Source organism: Phoca vitulina, unplaced genomic scaffold, assembly GCF_004348235.1.
Source record: "Phoca vitulina isolate PV1807 unplaced genomic scaffold, GSC_HSeal_1.0 scaffold66, whole genome shotgun sequence".
Taxonomy (NCBI): domain Eukaryota; kingdom Metazoa; phylum Chordata; class Mammalia; order Carnivora; family Phocidae; genus Phoca; species Phoca vitulina.
The window spans coordinates 1,945,190-1,963,020 of NW_022589769.1; the positions used below are offsets into that span (position 1 = coordinate 1,945,190).

Sequence of the window (17,831 nt, forward strand, 5' to 3'; positions counted from 1 at the left end):
CCGCCTACTATGGCGGCCGCCTGAGACCGGCGGCTAGAGGACTCGGCCGGGCTCCATCCTGCAGCCCGCGGCAGGTAAGCTCTAGGGAGAGGCGGCAGGATGGGGAGAGTGCAGGGAGCCTCCTGGCAGCGAGCCTAACCTTGAAACCGGGCCCCCACCGACCTGAAGCCCTAGTCCCCACTTGGCCTCAGTGTCCCCTGTCGAGCAATGGTGGTTGGAGAAGGAGCCTTGTCATGTGGGTTTCTGTCCGGGGTCCAAGCAGCCCCCTCGGTTCAGGATTAAGAAGGGAGGACGAGGCCGAACTGTAAATGCCTTTTGAGAGGCGTTCAGGGAGGCGGCAAGACAGAAAGAGGAGCCCCGGGAGGGGAGGAGGTCCCTGGAGCCCCTGACTCCCAACTCTGCGCGCCGCCCCCGCGCCCCTGGACCGCGGTCCCTCCAGCTTCCCAGTCTTCATACCCTGCCCTGCATTATCCCGCGCCTGGACACAAACTGTCACAGAACTTCGCCCAAATCCCCATTGTTGAATGAGTGGGTAGAGTGACACCTGAAAGAGGGAACGCCTGGGAGGCGGGGCCGTATTTCAATCCTCAGATCCCAGCAAACTGCTTTTGGAGGGGAATCCTAGGGGAGAAAGGCTGAGAGCGTCAGAGTCTGGCCCCCACGGCTTTAGAGAGCCAATGCACTCAAACCCTAGTGATGGAGGTGCGAGGGGGGTACCATCTGCAGTCTGGGTGTTCTTTCCCTCTTCTCCAGTGAGGAGACGGGACTGAAATGCATCCAGTTGTAGCATTCCCAAACAGAGACTCTGAGTCAGCTATTCCTAAGTAGAAAAACTGTTGCCTTTCTCTATCTTCCAGCACACTCTTCAATAATAATTATTATTTGGGGTACCTGGGTGGCTCAGCCAGTTAAGCGCCTTCGGCTCAGGTCAAGATCCCAGGGTTCTGGGATCAAGCCCCACGTTGGGCTCCCTGCTCAGCGGGGAGTCTCTCCCTCTGCCTCTCCCCACACTTGTGCTCTTGCTCACTCTCTCTCAAATAATAATTATTAACGCTACAATGATCGGTACTCACTTTTGTTATTTATTAACCATTTACTATGTCCTGAACCCTAAAACTGATCATTGTCTCATTTAATCCTCACACAGGTCTGGAGGTGGGTACAAGACACCTCTGTTCCCAGATAACCTGATCCTAGGAGAAGCCCTCTAAAGGGATTCCAACTCCTGGTACTCAGTTGTAGGGTACATTTCCAGGAAGCCTGGGCAGTTTGAATTTTAAAACTGAAAATTGAGCTAGAAATGAAGAATTTGAGTTTTGTTTTTGTCTATATTTAAGAAAAGTTGGTGTGCAATGGTAATATTATGCTTATCTGTGGGATGTAATTTTTCCATCAAAATTGTCCTATAACAAGAAACAGCATCCTTTGGTTCTTGTTTGACTTTCGTAGCGTCATCACAGACGATTTTTTTTTTTTCCCCAAAACTATATGTAAGAAGTCCTCAGTTTTCCCCCAGGACATGTTTCAGTCCTGGGAGAACCACACCTACCTTTGAGACATTTAGTCTCTTTTTGGATGCAGCCTAATTTTTCCAGTCCTCATTGATTGAGGGCTTTTGCCTGAGGATGGAGCATTTCTCCTCTGTCACTTTCACCGGCACCATGAAATCCTGCATCATTTTACTAGATTCACAGCCTCACTTACAACCCACTTGCTCTGTGCTGGCTTCTAGTGTCAAGTGGGGGAGCCAGCATGGAGACTAATTTAACAAGGGGTCAGCTTTTTCACAAAAATTTTTTGTGTAAGTACAATTTTGGCTTCCACATGGCAAGTCCTTAAATGTAGGAACTCCAGTTATGTGTGCTCAAACTATGAGGACAGCCTGGGTTATGATGATGCCATTTTCCAGTTGAAGAAATAGAGGCCTGAGAGGTTTCATGACATGCCTAGGACGCACGGCTAGTGCACACACCTACCCAGGTAGGAACAGCTCCTGTAGGAGGTCAGGAGTTATGGGCAGGTTTGGGCCAAACGCCTGAAACCAACCCCAACACAAGGAATTAACAACTGCTGTGGGCCACGGACTCTGCTCAGTTCTTTACACCCCAGGAAACCTGCAAGGTGAGAATATAGCTAAAGAAACAGGTCCAGAGAAGTGAAGTGATTTCCCCCAGGTCACATAGATACGAGGTGGGAGACTGGGGTTTACACCTATTCCACCCAGCATCCCAGCCCATGGCTATGCATGTTGCTGCTGTTTGATGCTTTTTGATGAGGCAGAACGTTGGGTTGGAGAGGGAGCCTTCCTGTTTTGACCCCTTTGCAGCAGGCGTAGTTTTCCACACCAGTTATTGCTGTGTCACCTGCATAATTTCCCACATCTGTACATCACCTGTACAGTGATTGCCTTGGTTGCTTTCCCTTTGAATCTACTCCCCTGCTCCCCACTTTTTTAATTTAAAGAGAATGTTTTAAAGCAAGAAAGGGTATTTGGGCCATTGGAGTCAACTTCTAGGATAAAAAAAAAACCGAAGGGGCAATAACTAAATGCAAAGTGTAAATTGTGATTGAATACTGTTTTAGGGAAAACCAGCTATAAAAGATATTTGCATGAGAAATGGAGAAAATTGGCTATGGACAGGGATGGGGTTTTATTTTTTATTTATTTTTTATTTTTTTTATTTTTTAAGATTTTATTTATTTATTTGACAGAGACAGCAAGAGAGGGAACACAAGCAGGGAGCCCAATGCGAGGTGTGATCCCAGGGATGTGGGGCCCGATCCCAGGACCCTGGGATCATGACCCAAGCCGAAGGCAGATGCTTAACAACTAAGTCACCCAGGCGCCCCAGGGATGGGGTTTTAAATGGTACAAAGGAATCATAAATTATCTTAGATTTGCTAACGGTCTTACGGTTATGTGACGGATGTCTTAAGAGACACTATAGAGGAATTTAGGGATAAAATGTGATGTCTAGAATTTACTTTCAGTTCAGGGGAGCAAAAACCCAGGTAGACAGATCAATCGACCCCATATGACAAGGTGTTGATGATCACTGGATCTAAGCTGCGGGTATATGGCTGTTTATTATGCTATGCCCTCAACTTTCTTGTCTATTTGAAAACTTTCACAATAAAAAAGTTGGAAAAGATTAAAAGGGAAGGAAAACTTTATCAGTATAAATAGAAATTCAGATCCTTTGCCATAAATAAAAGATTCCTGTGAAAATGAACACACCGCAAACAAAATAACACAATTCTAGCTGGATTCTTTTCCCTTGCAAAGGCTCCGAGACTTTCTCCTTTAGGAAAAACATAAGAGAATTTAAAAAGGGAAGCGTCTTCTCCCGGGGTAATGCAAAGCTGTTTACCACCAGACTGGGGAGTGTTTATACTGTTCCCCTTTGGGACCTGCTGTCCTGAGGACTTGATCTTGCCTTCCAGGTGCTGCTGTCCCATGATTCACGAGGAACCCGGCCATGGTGGCTGGCCCCCACCACAGCTATGGATGAGGTCACCTTCAGAAGTGACACTGTGCTCTCAGATGTCCACCTCTACACCCCGAACCACAGGCACCTCATGGTGCGGCTGAATGGCATGGGGCAGCCCGGTAAGGTCCTGGACTTGTGCCAAGGGGCCCAGCCCCGTGGATCTCATTTTGTTTTCTGCTTTCTCATACTCCTCTTTTTGGGTAAAAGACTAGGTAGATTGCGTTGTTCAACTGTTACCCTCATACCACTTCTTAAGTACCCTTGTTGCATTGAGTGAAGTCCTGTGCTTTCCCAAGCACTTACTTTGTACAGGGTTGGGGGTAGGTGGGCAGGACTTGATGCTGCGAATGCAGAAGGCAGTGAGCCAAGCCCTGCTCTCAGGAAGCCCATGGTCTGGTCGGGAGTCAGGGCTCAGGCTCCCATTGCCCCACCCCAGTCCGGCCCCGTTCGTCACTAGGGAGGCTCCAGCTCTTCCCACCGGGGCTCCCTGGCTTTGCTCCGCACACCCTCCCCCTACTCATCTCCCCAGCAGCCAAGGGGATCTTTTAAAAATGCAGATCACATCAGCACCCTGATTTAGACCCTCCAGTGGCTCCGCCTTGCTCTTAGAATAAAATCAGACTCTTCACCCTGGCCTGTGAGGCCCAGCCCAACCCAGCCCTTGCCTGTGTGTTCACACTTACCTTTCTTTGCTCCTTTCTGTCCCTCATACACTGCACACACTTCCTCCCTCAGCGCCTTTGCTCTTGCTGTTGTTCGACTCAGAAGGTTCTTCCCTCCCAGCTCTGACTCCAAATGTCACCTCACACAGGTCCTCCCTGGCCACCCTCCCCAGCTTTGATCACCCTGTATTAGCTTGTTGTGGTGTAATTAATACTCCCCTTTTCCTTGTGTCCCAGTTTGGACCCTGAATTCAGGAACCGGAGATCCAGAACAGATCAGTGGCTGGCCTGGGTCAGGTAGCCTGGGGAGATGGAGGACTGCAGCCCAGGACTGTCCTCTTGAACCCTTGCACCCCCGCCTCCAGCCCACTTCTCTAGAACACATACTCTTACTGAAACTGGTCCCAGTGATGTTCTAGCCACCGGATGGGGAAGGCCACTTGGTGTCCTTGTCCTGTCTTCCAGCCCTTAACAGGTGGAATGGTGTAGTGCGAAGGTCATCAGTTTAGGAGTTGAGCAGGCTGGGTGTGAGTCTTGCCTTGGCATGTCAAAAGCTGTGTGGCCTTGTTGGCTCCCTTAACTTCCCTAAGCCTCAGTTTCCACGTTTGTAAAGTGGAGCTGGGACCACTCTTCATAGCGGCAGGGAGGGCTAAGATAATGGGGGCCAAGCACCTTCACAGTAGATGCTGATCAAATGGTAGTCGTTCTCAATGGCCCCAGCTCCTCGACTGAGTCAAATGAGCCTTTTCTGTGGGCATTACTATGTCTCCACCTGGCCTGTAAAACTGTCCGGGTGGAAATCAGATTTTCTGCAAGGAGGAGACAGCTTGGAGATATGCTCCTTTTGTGTTCATCTTGCCTTGCAGTTTTCCTGTCCCAGTTCAAGCTTCTGTGGAACCGAGACTCTCAGACAGACTCAGGGGTTGAGGGTGGCCGTCATGCCATGGGCCCCACAGAGGAAATGCCTCCCTCTGGGCCGGGCAGTGCCAGACCCCCTCTGGGGAGTGGCTGCAGGAGTGACGCCACCATCCAGGAGGGGGTGGGAGCTCGGCTGGACGAGGACGGAGATTTGGATGTTGAGAGGAGACCATGGGCAGCTTCGGACCCTGAGCCAGCGGGGCCTCCGAGAGACAAGGTACATCCCACGATTCTAACACAGGAGGAAGACGACCCCCTGGCAGACGAAGCACAAGAGAGCAGCCTCCAGGATATCATCAGAATAGGTAAATACAAGTCTGGCTCGCCTGCCACTAGCACGGCACCGCAGTGTGGATCAGGGCCCAGTGTGTTTGTGGGTCAGGGAGAGTATACAGATAGGAAGTGACAAGCCCGAGGCCACACAGCTGGGGGGCAGTGAGGAAGGTTCTGAATCTATGTCCATCTCCACAGCCACGACTCTTGCCACCCCCAGCATTGCTCATTTGGGGGAAAAGAGCTCTGGGTTGAGTCTGTTCCTTGAGATCCAGGGTCCCTGATGGTATCTGAGGCCCCAGTAAGCCTGGGCACTGGCATGGGGTGGGGACACAGGGTCAGTTAGGGCACCCTCAAAAACAGCAGCAGCGGGGCGCCTGGGTGGCTCAGTCGTTAAGCGTCTGCCTTCGGCTCAGATCATGATCCCAGGGTCCTGGGATCGAGCCCCGCATCGGGCTCTCTGCTCGGCGGGAAGCCTGCTTCTCCCTCTCCCACTCCCGCTGCTTGTGTTCCCTCTCTCGCTGTGTCTCTCTCTGTCAAATAAATAAAATCTTTAAAAAAAAAAAACAAAAAACAGCAGCAGCTCTCTTCCATCCACACATCCGTACAACAAGTAGTTACTGAGTGCCTGCTCAGAACCCTACTCTGTGTTTTCCGTGGATTACCTCAGTTCCTCACAGCCTTTCCAGAGATGAGCATTCCCATTTCACAGAGGTGGGAACTGAGACCCAAAGAGGTTGAGGAACTTGCCCCAGGTCACACAGCCAGTCAGTGGCAGAGTGATGATTCACACCTGGGTCTGTCTGACGCCAGAGCCTATGTTCTTTTTTTTTCCATTTTTTTTTTAAAGATTTTATTTATTTATTTGACACACACACACACACAGAGCACAAGCCGGTGGAGTGGCAAGCAGAGGGAGAAGAAGAAGCAGAGAGCCCAACATGGGACTCAATCCCAGGACCCTGGGACCATGACCCGAGCCGAACGCAGACGCTTAACTGACTGAGCCACCCAGGCACCCACCACAGTCTATGTTGTTATGTCATGTGATCAGAACATTGGAAAGTTCTGGCCTGGGGAGACGTAGGGGGGCTGTGATGGCTCATTTTGCTCTCAGCTTTCACTTAATTGGCCTCCCTGAGTGGGGAGTGGCTGACTTGGTTATTCTATACCGAGGGTTTAGCCTCTGGTGTGTGTGTTTAACGTCCGGGGAATGTACCATTCCACAGGCTGAGAACAAAGTCCCACAGCAGAGGGCCTGGCCTGTCCCATCTCACAGACCTCATGGTGAGGCCCTTCCTTTCAGCATGCTGTCAGTCCTTCCCACCCTGCGGGAGCAGAGTGGCAAGGCAATTAAATGCTCGAGCTACAGGGATAACCCCTAGGTGTTCCATCCCCAGCTGTATGCTTCCATCTGTAAGGTGTGACATAAGGGACCAGGTCTTGGACTCTGGCGCCCTGCAGAGCTGGGCTTTAACCCACCTCCACCCCTCACGAGCCAGGTAACCTTTTATAAGTGTCTTGCTCACCCAGAGCCCGTGTTTGCATGTATAAACTGGGGGCCAGGATACTGCCCTTTGGTGATCATTTAATAAGTAATGCCAAGTATGTGCCTGTACGGGGCCTGGTACAGAGTGGACACTAAGCAGATGTCAGTCTCCTGACCCCCTTTTCCTCTGACCCACAGATCAGGTCGTTGTTTTCAGGTTGTGGACCCATCTGAGAAGCCAGTTAAAAAATACCCGGATGGGAGGGACACCTGGGTGGCTCAGTCTGTTGAGCTTCCAACTCTTGATCTCAGCTCAGGTCTTGATCTCAGGGTCATGAGGTCGAACCCCCCATTTGGGAACCAAACAGCAGGGGCGTGCAGGCTGCCCCCCTCAACTTGTAGGGCAAACCCTCGTGGAGGGGGCGTGGGCAGCATCACCCATGCTTCTTCTGACCCTGCGGTTCTCTGCCCTGTCTTGGTCCCTCGGTCCCTTCTCCTGTTCCATTGTGAGCATGTGGTCCGATGTGGGCAAGGCTGACAAGCACATGGAGCCCCCCACACTGTGCACGTGTTGTGCATATTTTAATTTGATAGCCATCCCCATCCTGCTTAAGAATGCGAGAGCCAGTTCTTTAACAGCAAAGATGTTTGCCATGTTCCTCTTTCTCTTTGGTCTCCTATTTCTGTTCTCTCCCCCGCCCCCCATACCACCATGAGATTTTATCCTAATACATTTTGTACTTGAGAATATGTCTTATCATAGTTCACCTGAAAAGGGATATAAACTCAAACTCACTTTGTTGACTTCTGGTCTGGTTCTAAGCGTGAGAAACATGCGGAATGCACCGTGACTGTTGTCAGCATAGAGCCGATCCAGACGACATAAACACACTGTGACGAGTGTGCAGTTACTGAGCACAGTAAAGTGGATTGTGGGGTGCGGTGTGTGTGACCAGGCTGGGCCAGGACCTGAGGGGCAGAGATTCCCGGTTATCGGAGCCAGCCCCTGTGCCTGATCTGTGAGTGACGCTCACACAGTCCCTCCCAATTGTCGCACCACCTGTGTTTCTGCCGCTCTGGAGAATGCTCAACTCCAGCACCCATTGCAGAATGCCATGCACCTCGTCTTGTCTGTGTTCTGTCCGTCCCCATTTTCACAGTAGCCCTTTCTCTTTTGGTTTCCATCCTGTCCAGAACACACCATGGCCACCCCCCTGGAGGATGTTGGCAAGCAGGTGGGTAGGTCCCGCCCACTTCCTGTGGCCCCGAAGGGTCTCCCTGGAGCCTCACGTCAGCTGTCATTCCTTGTCCTCTCTCCCCCAGGTGTGGCGGGGTGCCCTGCTCCTGGCTGACTACATCCTGTTCCAACGGGACCTCTTCCAGGGACGCACCGTGCTGGAGCTCGGGGCGGGCACGGGGCTGGCCAGCATTATGGCAGCCACTGTGGCGCGTACCGTTTACTGCACAGGTAGGCCCACCATCTCGGGCTGAGGGGAAGTAGTTTCCCCACAGGGCGCGCCCTGCTATGTCAGAAAGTGAGGCGGAACAGCCGGGAATTGAACTTCTGCTGCTGTGGATTTTGCCATCCCGTTCCATGGTTTTCTCCACCTTCTGTTGTTTTCTCAGTCACGTCGGGATGGCCCAGCACAGCCCACAGGTGCAGGAGCACTTACAGTGCAGGAGGCCCTGCTGCCCTGCCCACGAAAGCTGGACGTCTCAGGAAACCAGGAGGGGTCCGCCTTTTATAAGGCTTGAAAACAGGCTTCACATTTTTTCTCTGTTATAGAAGTCTTGCTTACTTTTTGTGGAAACTTCCTAGGACAGCAAGTCAAATTGACTCAGACTTCTACAATCCCCAGATTCGTTCAACAGTGTGCAGTTTATTGAGTGCCCACTGTATGCAGACACGGTCCTAGATGCAGGAGATCCAGGAGTGAGTAAGACAGAATTGCTGTCCTCCGGGAGCTTTAGAACCATTACTTGAACTGTTCGTATATGGGGGTTTTTTTTTTATCATCTTTCCCCTTTTCCTTTGAATGTACATACTCCAAAACAGTAGCTGAAATCAGACTATATATTCGTTGCTCTGTGTTGCCAAAAATGTGAAAAAAACATTTTTTCAAGAGTATTTTCCAAAGTCATTAGAAATTATAAATATGACTTAATGACTAGGTAATGTTTCATCTTTTCTTTTTTTTTTTTTTTTTTAACCATTTTCCTGTGTCTGGACATTTTGGTTGTTCCCATGTGTTTTGGTGTTTTTGTTTTTCTGTTTGCCCCTTTGTTAGTTGCCCTGCGGTGAACATCTTTGTTCACCATTGTCTGCTGATCCTCAGACTAGGTTCCTAGAAGCAGGTGTGACCCTTTATAAGCTTTTTTTTTTTTTTTAAGATTTTATTTACTTATTTGACAGAGAGAGATAGCGAGAGAGGGAACACAAGCAGGGGGAGTGGGAGAGGGAGAAGCAGGCTTCCCGCTGAGCAGGGAGCCCGATGTGGGGCTCGATCCCAGGACCCTGGGATCATGACCTGAGCTGAAGGCAGGCGCTTAACCGACTGAGCCACCCAGGCGCCCCTTCCCTTTTTAAGCTTTTGATACATATTGCCAAGTGATTTCTTTCTCAGTTTTTTTATTTTTATTTTTTTATTTTTTTTAAAGATTTTATTTATTTGAGAGAGAGAGAAAGAGCACGAGCAGGGGGAGCAGCAGAGGGAGAGGGAGAAGCAGACTCCCCGCTGAGCAGGGAGCCTGATGCAGGGCTCGATGCAGGGCTCCATCCGGGAACCCCGGGATGATGACCTGAGCCGAAAGCAGACGCCCAACCAACTGAGCCACCCAGGTGCCCCACTCTCAGTTTTTTATTTTGAAGTAGTGTTAGACTCACATAGAAGCTGCTAAAATGTTATAGAAAGTGCCATAGATCCCCTCACCCCCCCGCCACAGTGATGGCATGTCACGTACCCGCAGTTCAGTGGTGACACCCGCAATTTGCCAAGGGCGTGGTGCTCTCAACTACACCCCACTCTGGCCCACACGCTTTTTCTGAAAGCGTGTACTAGTTCATAAGAGGGTAGGATCTCATCAGGGGAGTGTCACTGCACTTTAAATCTTCAGGGTCTGTTGGGCAGAAAGGGGACATCTGCTCTGGTTTGCATCTTTGTTGATTCCTAGTTCCCATCCCCATGGTGCCTCTGTGTTTCTTATGAGACTGGAAAGGGAAGTTAGGGATCCCCTGTGATGCTGGCACACTTTCCAGATACTCTGCATTGGCCACTGGCCGGGAGTGTGCGGGGCAGCCCCGGTTCTGCTCTGTGCCAGGGTGCAGGCAAATTGTCAGCAAGCCCTTCCCAGAGTCAGGCCATCATACACCACCCAGGAGCTTTGCCCTGTGCCTGGTGCCTAACAGCAGCATATAACGAAGTTGTCTTATCCTTGAGAGGGGGATTTTCTGGCACAAAGAGGGGAGCTCACATCTACATGGCACGTTCTAGTTGGCAAAGCCTTTCACATGCTTCAGCCCCCGCTTGTGACTTCATAGTGACCCTGGGCAGTAGTCAGGGAGTCTGTCACCATCCTTGGTCCAGATGGGCAGACTAAGAGTCAGATCACATGCTGGCCCCAAGTCATACACACGGCCGCTATCACATGGCGGGTGGGGGAGGCGCCCATGGTTCATACTGGTTTCCATGGAGCAGAGTTCTGTGCTCTCCCTCTGGGGCTGGCAAAGGGATAATTGGGGGGCAGCCCCAGGTCTCTGGTCTTCCACTGCCACTTGGCCAAAGCTGCTCCTTTCTTACCTGTTTTATATGTTAAAATCCCGCGGAAGATCTATTTGAACAAAAACTTCCATAAAGACTTACAAGCTGCTAAACTGGTTGTGTGCTATCAGGCACACACCATCAATATTCTCTCTACCCAGTGGCCCCGGGAAAGCGGTAGGTGTGTCCCAGGCTCTGCGCGTTCCCTGGAATGGAGAGCCCTCAGTGGGTAATGGGACAGGGTCGGGACGTCCACAGCCATAGTGGGCCGGGCAAATGTCACTCACACAGCTTTCTGTACCTTCCACGCATACACTCTCCTAAGTGAAAATCAAGTTTTGGTAAAATCCCTGCACCCCTGCACCCCAGGCCCCATCAAGGATGCACGGTACCGAGGATCGAACGGTTCTGCTGAAATGGAGGGAAGCGCCATCTTGTCAGAGCCATGGGCGGCTCAGGAGACAGGGATGGCCGTGACGAGTCATGCTCCGAGAGCGTGCCCCCAGCATGTAGGAACCTGCCCTGTGTCTCAATGAATCACCTCCAAACACCCATGCCTGTTTCTTTCATACACACTCAAAACAGGAGCTCTCACCCCTTCCCTCTGGACTGCACAGTCCATCCCACCAGCACCATCATCTCTTACTGAAGGGAAAGGTCGTTAAAGAGGAACTTAAAGTGAACGTACTTAATGTTGGCAGTAAGCATACAGGAGAAACTTGACTTTCCATTTTGCACCTCTCTTCAGTCAGGCTTTTGAGCCTGGAGATGAGAATGCGGTGGTGGCTGGCGTTTTATGGCGTGCCCTTCTGTTGTTCCAGATGTTGGTACAGATCTCTTGGCCATGTGCCAGCGAAACATTGCCCTCAACGGCCACCTGACTGCTGCTGGAGGTGAGGCTCAGCGGCTCTTCCCCCTGGGAGGGAGGGTTCTCTGTTTGGCCGCTGGGACAAACACCCTGTACCGTGACTGTGGGAGCTGGGGTCTGCCCGCTGCCCTGTAGACCCAGGTGAACGGAGTGAGCACAATCCCGGCTTCACGGAGCTTCGGATCCGATGACTCTGCCCTTGCATCATCCACTCCTCCCACACCCACTGCCGCGTCCTGCTTCAGCTCTCTCCCTCCTGGACGTCACAGCGGCTCCCACCTGATCTCCCAGCTCCTTGTCTGCCCCACCCAGGCTGTCCTGCAAGCCAGACTCTTCACTCCCCACAGAAAATCTTCAGGGTTGAAGTTCAAGCTCGCCTTCTGTCGCCCAAACCTCCTGGTCTGACCCCTGCCTGCTTTTCCTGCCTTTTGCCCTGATAGCCTTGCTCTCCAGCGAGCCGAACACTCATTTCACATGCTCTTGCCTCTGCCCGGACCATCCCCCCACGCCCATCTGCCTGATTGTTGGATTTCTGCCTTGACGTGATAGATGCGGGCAGCCACTCCTCACTGGCCTTCCTGTCCAGACCTTTTCTGAGCAGCCTGGGGGGCACTTTCCCACTCAGATCAGGTCATTCCAGCCCGCAGGCTTCAGACCCTTCAGTGGTCTCCCATTGCTCTCTGAGTGGACACCGAGCTCCTTTGCCTGTCCCAGGGCCTGCGGGGGTCGGGCCCTGCCATCAGTAGCCCCTGCCTCACAGGACCTGCTCCGTGCCGGCCTCCCTAGCCTGTCTGAGGGTCCCAGACCTCCAGACGAGGTCACAGTTCCCTACCAGAGCTTCATTTCACCTCGAACGGTTGCATTTTGATGTCTGTGTGACCAGTTGATAGGGATCTGCCCCCCCCCACTAGGCCACGCGCTCCATGGGGCGGGGCCCTGTCTGTGTGATGCCCCGTCGCATTGTTTGTTGAATGCCCAGTCGTCAAGAGCTGGAAGGGAGGAGCAGGTGTGACTCATGTTCTCTTTGAAGCCTCCCCTGACACCGCTGTCTGCCACCAGAGCTGGTCTCTCCTGGGCCCCTGGCACGTCCTCTCAGCAGTGCCCTGACCACATGGCCTGGCCGGTGCACGCTGGCCAGCCAACCTCTCCTGGGCTGCTGGTGCCCGAGGACAGGGACACGCCTCCTAAACCTTTGCATTCCCTGTGTCCGGTGCAAGACCCGAGACCTAGCGCTCAGAAAATGCTGCTGGGAAGGAGGGACATGGAGAGGATGTTGGTGGGGGGACGGAGGGATTTGGGCATAGAATGGGAAGGGTTAGCCTTCTCTGTGTTTTGAGTTTGGATATTCTACTTGGTTTTGCTTTTGCAGGTGGTGTAGTTAAGGTCAAAGAACTGGACTGGCTCAAAGACGACCTGTGCACAGGTGCGCATCTTCTTGTCCCGCGTCCCGGCAGATGCACGGCCCCTTGTCCTACCTCCAGGACATCAGCCCTGTGTCCTGGGCTGAGCAGAGGGTCCCGGCTGTCGCCACAGTCCCTCAGCTCACGGCCACTCCGCTCCATCGGCTGATGAGTGACAGTTGCTGGCCGCTTCTACCCGCTCTGTCACTCAGACTCGCAGTGTCCCTGTACAGTAAGCACATTAGTCCCCAAGTTACAGGTGAGGACAGACGCTCCGGGTTAAGCACCTGCCCAGGACTGGGAGGCAGCCTCCCAACATGGCTCTCTGTCCTCTGTCCATGGCAGGGAGTCGGCCATGTGGCTTCAGAGCCAACTGCATGGGAGAGTTTTCTAAATTTATTATATAGACTCTTTCAGACTTGCATGTTTGCTCACTCTTTATACAAACACTTGGTCATCTACCGAGCACTTAGCACCTTAGGTCCCCTGCCCTCCCCAGCAGTCCTTGAGGGCAGCCTTACTATGCTCATTCTGGTGCAGAATTGAAACCCAGAGAGGTGGAGCACCTTTCTCAGCATCACCCAGCAAGTTCATGGGGCAGCAGTGCCTGCCCCTCAGTGGCAGAGGCAGCCCCTGGCAGCCGCATTGGCAGCCATGGCCCTGAAGCTGGGGCGCTAGGATTCAGAGCTGCCTGGCGGTGCCCACCGTTCCGAGCTAGCCCCAGCTCTGTTTCCTCTCCTGAAGCTTCACTCAGCCTCAGAGCCGGCCCACAGAGAGAGGAACGTGCGCAACATGGCCTTTCTTCTTTCACAGACCCGGAGGTCCCCTTCAGCTGGTCACAGGAGGACGTCTCCGACCTCTACAGCCACACCACCATCCTGCTCGCAGCCGAAGGTAAGACGTCTGGGTCACAGCGGCGCCCGGGCCCCCCTGCGGAGCCCTGCCCGGCCTCCCGGGCGCCCCACCGCACCCGCCTGCGGTTTTCAGCGTGCGAGCTGCTGCCGTTGCACATTCACGGGGACCCGGCACCACGTCCGGGGCTCCTCCGAGGGACAGATCTCCCTGATGGTTGCATTTTCCCCTCGCCCGTTTCCTTCCCCGCAGTGTTTTACGATGATGACCTAACCGACGCTCTGTTTAAAACGCTGTCCTGCCTCGTTCACAAACTGAAAAACGCCTGCACAGCCATTCTGTCTGTGGAGAAGAGGTGAGCTCTGCGCCCCCGAGAGCCAGGCGCCCCCTTCCGAGCGCACTTTCATCAGCGTCGTCCTGCCCCTTGCTCACTGAGCACCTGCCGTGTGCCAGTGCACGCCGCCCCTTACACGCGGGGCCTCCTGTCATCGCAGGCCAGCCCACCTTGCCTCACCGGTGGGGGGAGAGAGGCTGAGGGGCAGCAGGGAACCTGTCATGGCTGGTCTGTGAGCAGACGAGCACTTGAACACAGCCGTGCTCCAGAGCCGGGACACGTGGCCACTCTTTCTGAATGTCCCCTCCAGGATGCCTTCTGTCTCCTCAGGGCCCCATGTCCCGATGCAGACAGAGCCCCTCCAGGATGCTTGCACTTGAACATCCTGAAGCATTAGGGCTCCCATTGAGGGAGTGTCCATTTTGGACACAGTACTGGACACTTTACACCATTTTTTCCCATTTCTCTGCTAGGGCACAACTTTTCTGAAAGCAATTTGGAATATGTAGCAAAAGCCATAAAACCGGGGCACTTGGCTGCCTCAGTAGAACTTGTGATTCCTGATATTGGGGTTGTGAGTTCAGCCCCACATTGGGTGTAGAGATTACTTAAAAATAAAATCTTAAAAAAAAAAGTGATGAAACTGACCCTACTTACTGACCCAGCAGTCCAGCATCTAGAAATTCACCCTGTGGAAGCGATTACGGCTGTGTCCACACTACCCACCTGGGCGTATCCATCACAGTGTTGTTCATATGGATAATATTGAGGCGCTTCTTCACAGCACACGTGAGCAAGGACAGCATGTGGACTGCGCCTGGATGCTGATTTTATAGACAGAGGGAAACCTCGAAAGTCCTGACTGGATATTGGAATGTTAAAGAATTATCATCATATTTGTTTTAGGTGAAACAAAGAAGCAGATGATCCTTTATCTTTTCGAGATGCATGTGGCTGTATTTACAGAGGAGACACTGTGATGGCTGGCGTTAGCTTTTTAATAATCCAGTCTGGGTGTGCGGGAGGCAGAGGCCACAGCGGCCGTGAGCTGGCGGTGGTTGAAGCTGGGATAGTTGATCACGCTGTCGGAAATTTCTCGTAATAAAAGATCTGGGAAATAAAAGGGGAAAAGGCAAAGAATTTGTTTCAGCATAAATCATGTTGCAGGTTAGGGTGTAGAGGTGGCCGAGTGGCCGGGCTGGGAGGACTCGGGAGGACGTGTTCTGAAGTCGCCCCTCTGATGGCTCCCCACCCGCTGCTCTCAGGCCCTGCCCTTCGTACACTCACTGCAGATATGATTGTGGGCACCTCGTGTGCAGATTCTTTGCTGGGGGAGGCAGGAGAGGCCAGTGGGTGGTGGTCAGCATCCACCTCCTGTTCCACTTTGTAGCTCAGGGCAGGGCCTGTCTTTTGGGTGGTGGTATCTTAGCCACCTGACTTCGCCTCCCTGAGCCTCAGTTGCCACGTCTATAAAATGGAAGCAGAGACTATATGTCCACCTCCCGGGCTCTCCTGCAGATTCAGGAAGGAAGCGCACCCAGTGCTCGGTACACGGTAGGCGCTCAGTGAAAATCCGCTGGTGGGGAGTGAGGCCAGGGAGCAGCCGGAAGGTGAGGCATCTGTGTCGGCTGCTTGTTTGCAGGCTGAACTTCACGCTCAGACACCTGGACGTCACGTGTGAAGCCTACGACCACTTCCGCTCCTGGCTGCAGCGGCTGGAGAGGCTTGCGGACGGCCGGCTGCGCTTCGTGGTGGAGCCGGTGGAGGCCTCCTTCCCACAGCTCCTTGTCTATGAGCGCATCCAGCAGCTGGTAGGTGCAGCCCCACCGCGTGCGGGCCATCGTTGCTGCGCGTGACACTGCTGACCCCAGGGCCTTCCAGACACGGGCCCGTACCCTGTGCTGTCGGGGCGGAGGAGTGCGAGCAGCCGAAGGCTGTGGTGGGCTCTCCCCTTCTTAGGGGTCACTGTGTCTGCGGGCGGGCCTGCAGGCCAACCGTCGCCTTGGACTTGAGAGCCTGTTCTCTCCCTGCGGGCAGTTCAGGCTCCAGAGGAAGTAGGGCCGAGCACAGGCGGTGGTTGGTGACACAGGAAGGCAGTGAGGGGGCACTTGGTGGGGTTCTTGATGTAGGAACCCCAGTCCTGGAGGCCACACCTTCACCGTGGAAATACACTGGCCTCTCAGACTAGGCAGGCTTAGCTGATGACAAGCGGCCCTCTGACCAGGCACAGTGGGTCCATCAAACTAGGCCTCTGAGTAATCATACTAGTAACGGCACGCGGGCCAGGTACCAGGCCGAGCTCCTTTCTCCCCTGCCTTGGTGGATACCGGGACAAGGTAAGTCACCCCACCAGGCAGCGACAGAGCTGGGCCTTAATCCTGCAGCCACATCACTTCCTATCGCGGTTTTTAAACCTAGCTCATAGGGGGAAATCTGAGAAACAAAATTACCCTTGAAAATCCCTTATAATTACCAGGAGCTGCAAGTCCAAATGTCTGGAATGAATGACTTCTGTTCTTTTTGCCTCTTGGCTGTGACTGCCCCTTCTGTGGTGGGTCTGTGGGGACAAGTCCTAGTTCTGAGGGGACCAGTCCTAGTTCTGAGGAGGAGAGGGGAGGATGAGGGGTAACAGAGGGCTCTCCCTCGCACGCTCCCCAAGCAAGCACAGCACTGGATTTGTGTGGTTGCCATGTGTGAGGAGCAGTCTTCTGTTCACGGCTACGCCGCCTCTGGGCCGCCCTCCTGCCCGCCCGTCTCCCTGTAGACGGCAAACGGTCTACTGCCAGTGAGGACTCAGTCCCCACTAAGAACTTGGTGTATCTGTACCTTCTCCACCTGCCGTGTCAGAAGGAGCAGCACATGACCAGGAAAATCAGCTCCTCATGAAATTCAGCAGTCATGGGATGCGGCACTTACGGTCTCCCCAAATGGAAAAATTGTGACTTGCTGCCATTCTTCTGGTCCATTTTGATCATGTGGCATCCTGATGCGTCTTGGATGAATGCCAGGACTTAGCCATCCAGGTCTTCTTCCATAATGGGGCAGAAAGAACAGCCCAGAGCAACGAAGAATCAGAAGCAGCTCCCCACTCCTGCGGCAGCGTGCGTGCTGCCCCGTGGTGACTCTTCTCCTTTGCTAATTACTCCCTCTCTGATGTTGTGAAGTCTCCTTTGCGAACCTCAGGAATCTGCTTTCTCTGTTTCCTGCAGGAGCTCTGGAAGATCTTTGTGGAACCAGTAATGTGATCCATCGCATCCACAAGCACGGCCTCTCGACTGTTCTAAAATGCATTTCTAATAAAATGGAAAGCTCATAAAATAATGTGTTTGCGATTGTATCATTTTAAAAATGTGGCAGACGTACTTTATATGCCCCAGGGCTGTTTCTGGAGTCCGTTGCTGCTTCCCAGCAGCAGCCAGAGAATGTCCTTGCTCTGGGCTAGAAGTCCATCTAGTTGCCTGTTGTCCATGCGCCGGCTTGTCATATGTGTGCCAGGATGTCTCGAGAGCTGTGGCCAGGTTGGGTAGGTGTTCTCAGCTTGATTCCACTTGAGTCAATTACTTCAGGTTCCCTGGCGGGCGGGGGACCCAGGGCCCAGCCGGTAGCATTTAGTGCTCCCCTGTGTTACGTGCTTACAGATGTGTTTAATATGGTCGCCACAGTTGCGGTAATAACACTACACAGAATGAGGCACAGAAGCCTCATTGCCTTCCCCGTCCCTCTGGCCAGGGCCCATTCAGAGGAAGTGGCAGGAGCCAGCAAAGAGGCCTTCATTTTCTGTTTTAA

The 17,831-nt window shown here is 53.0% G+C and overlaps 1 protein-coding gene across 1 annotated transcript; it reads left to right on the plus strand.

Annotated features, from left to right (window-relative positions):
• METTL22 (methyltransferase like 22) lies at window positions 1–17,342 on the plus strand. The gene is made up of 11 exons (XM_032392247.1): window positions 1–74; window positions 3,445–3,610; window positions 5,020–5,376; window positions 8,028–8,068; window positions 8,157–8,301; window positions 11,413–11,484; window positions 12,829–12,882; window positions 13,673–13,753; window positions 13,964–14,066; window positions 15,688–15,856; window positions 17,255–17,342. Exons 2-11 carry the CDS (start codon window positions 3,505–3,507, stop codon window positions 17,288–17,290), a joined length of 1,164 nt encoding a protein of 387 aa, XP_032248138.1. The 5' UTR covers window positions 1–74; window positions 3,445–3,504; the 3' UTR covers window positions 17,291–17,342.
• The last annotated feature ends 489 nt before the right edge of the window (window positions 17,343–17,831 follow it).

What these genes read in the sequence shown, in the direction of transcription:
- METTL22 (XM_032392247.1), top strand. Translation starts at nt 3,505, where the DNA reads ATGGATGAGGTCACCTTCAGAAGTGACACTGTGCTCTCAGATGTCCAC. An exon ending in CCAGGATATCATCAGAATAG is followed by an intron (nt 5,377 to 8,027) that starts GTAAATACAAGT and finishes CATCCTGTCCAG; the next exon opens with AACACACCATGGCCACCCCC. An exon ending in TGGAGGATGTTGGCAAGCAG is followed by an intron (nt 8,069 to 8,156) that starts GTGGGTAGGTCC and finishes TCTCTCCCCCAG; the next exon opens with GTGTGGCGGGGTGCCCTGCT.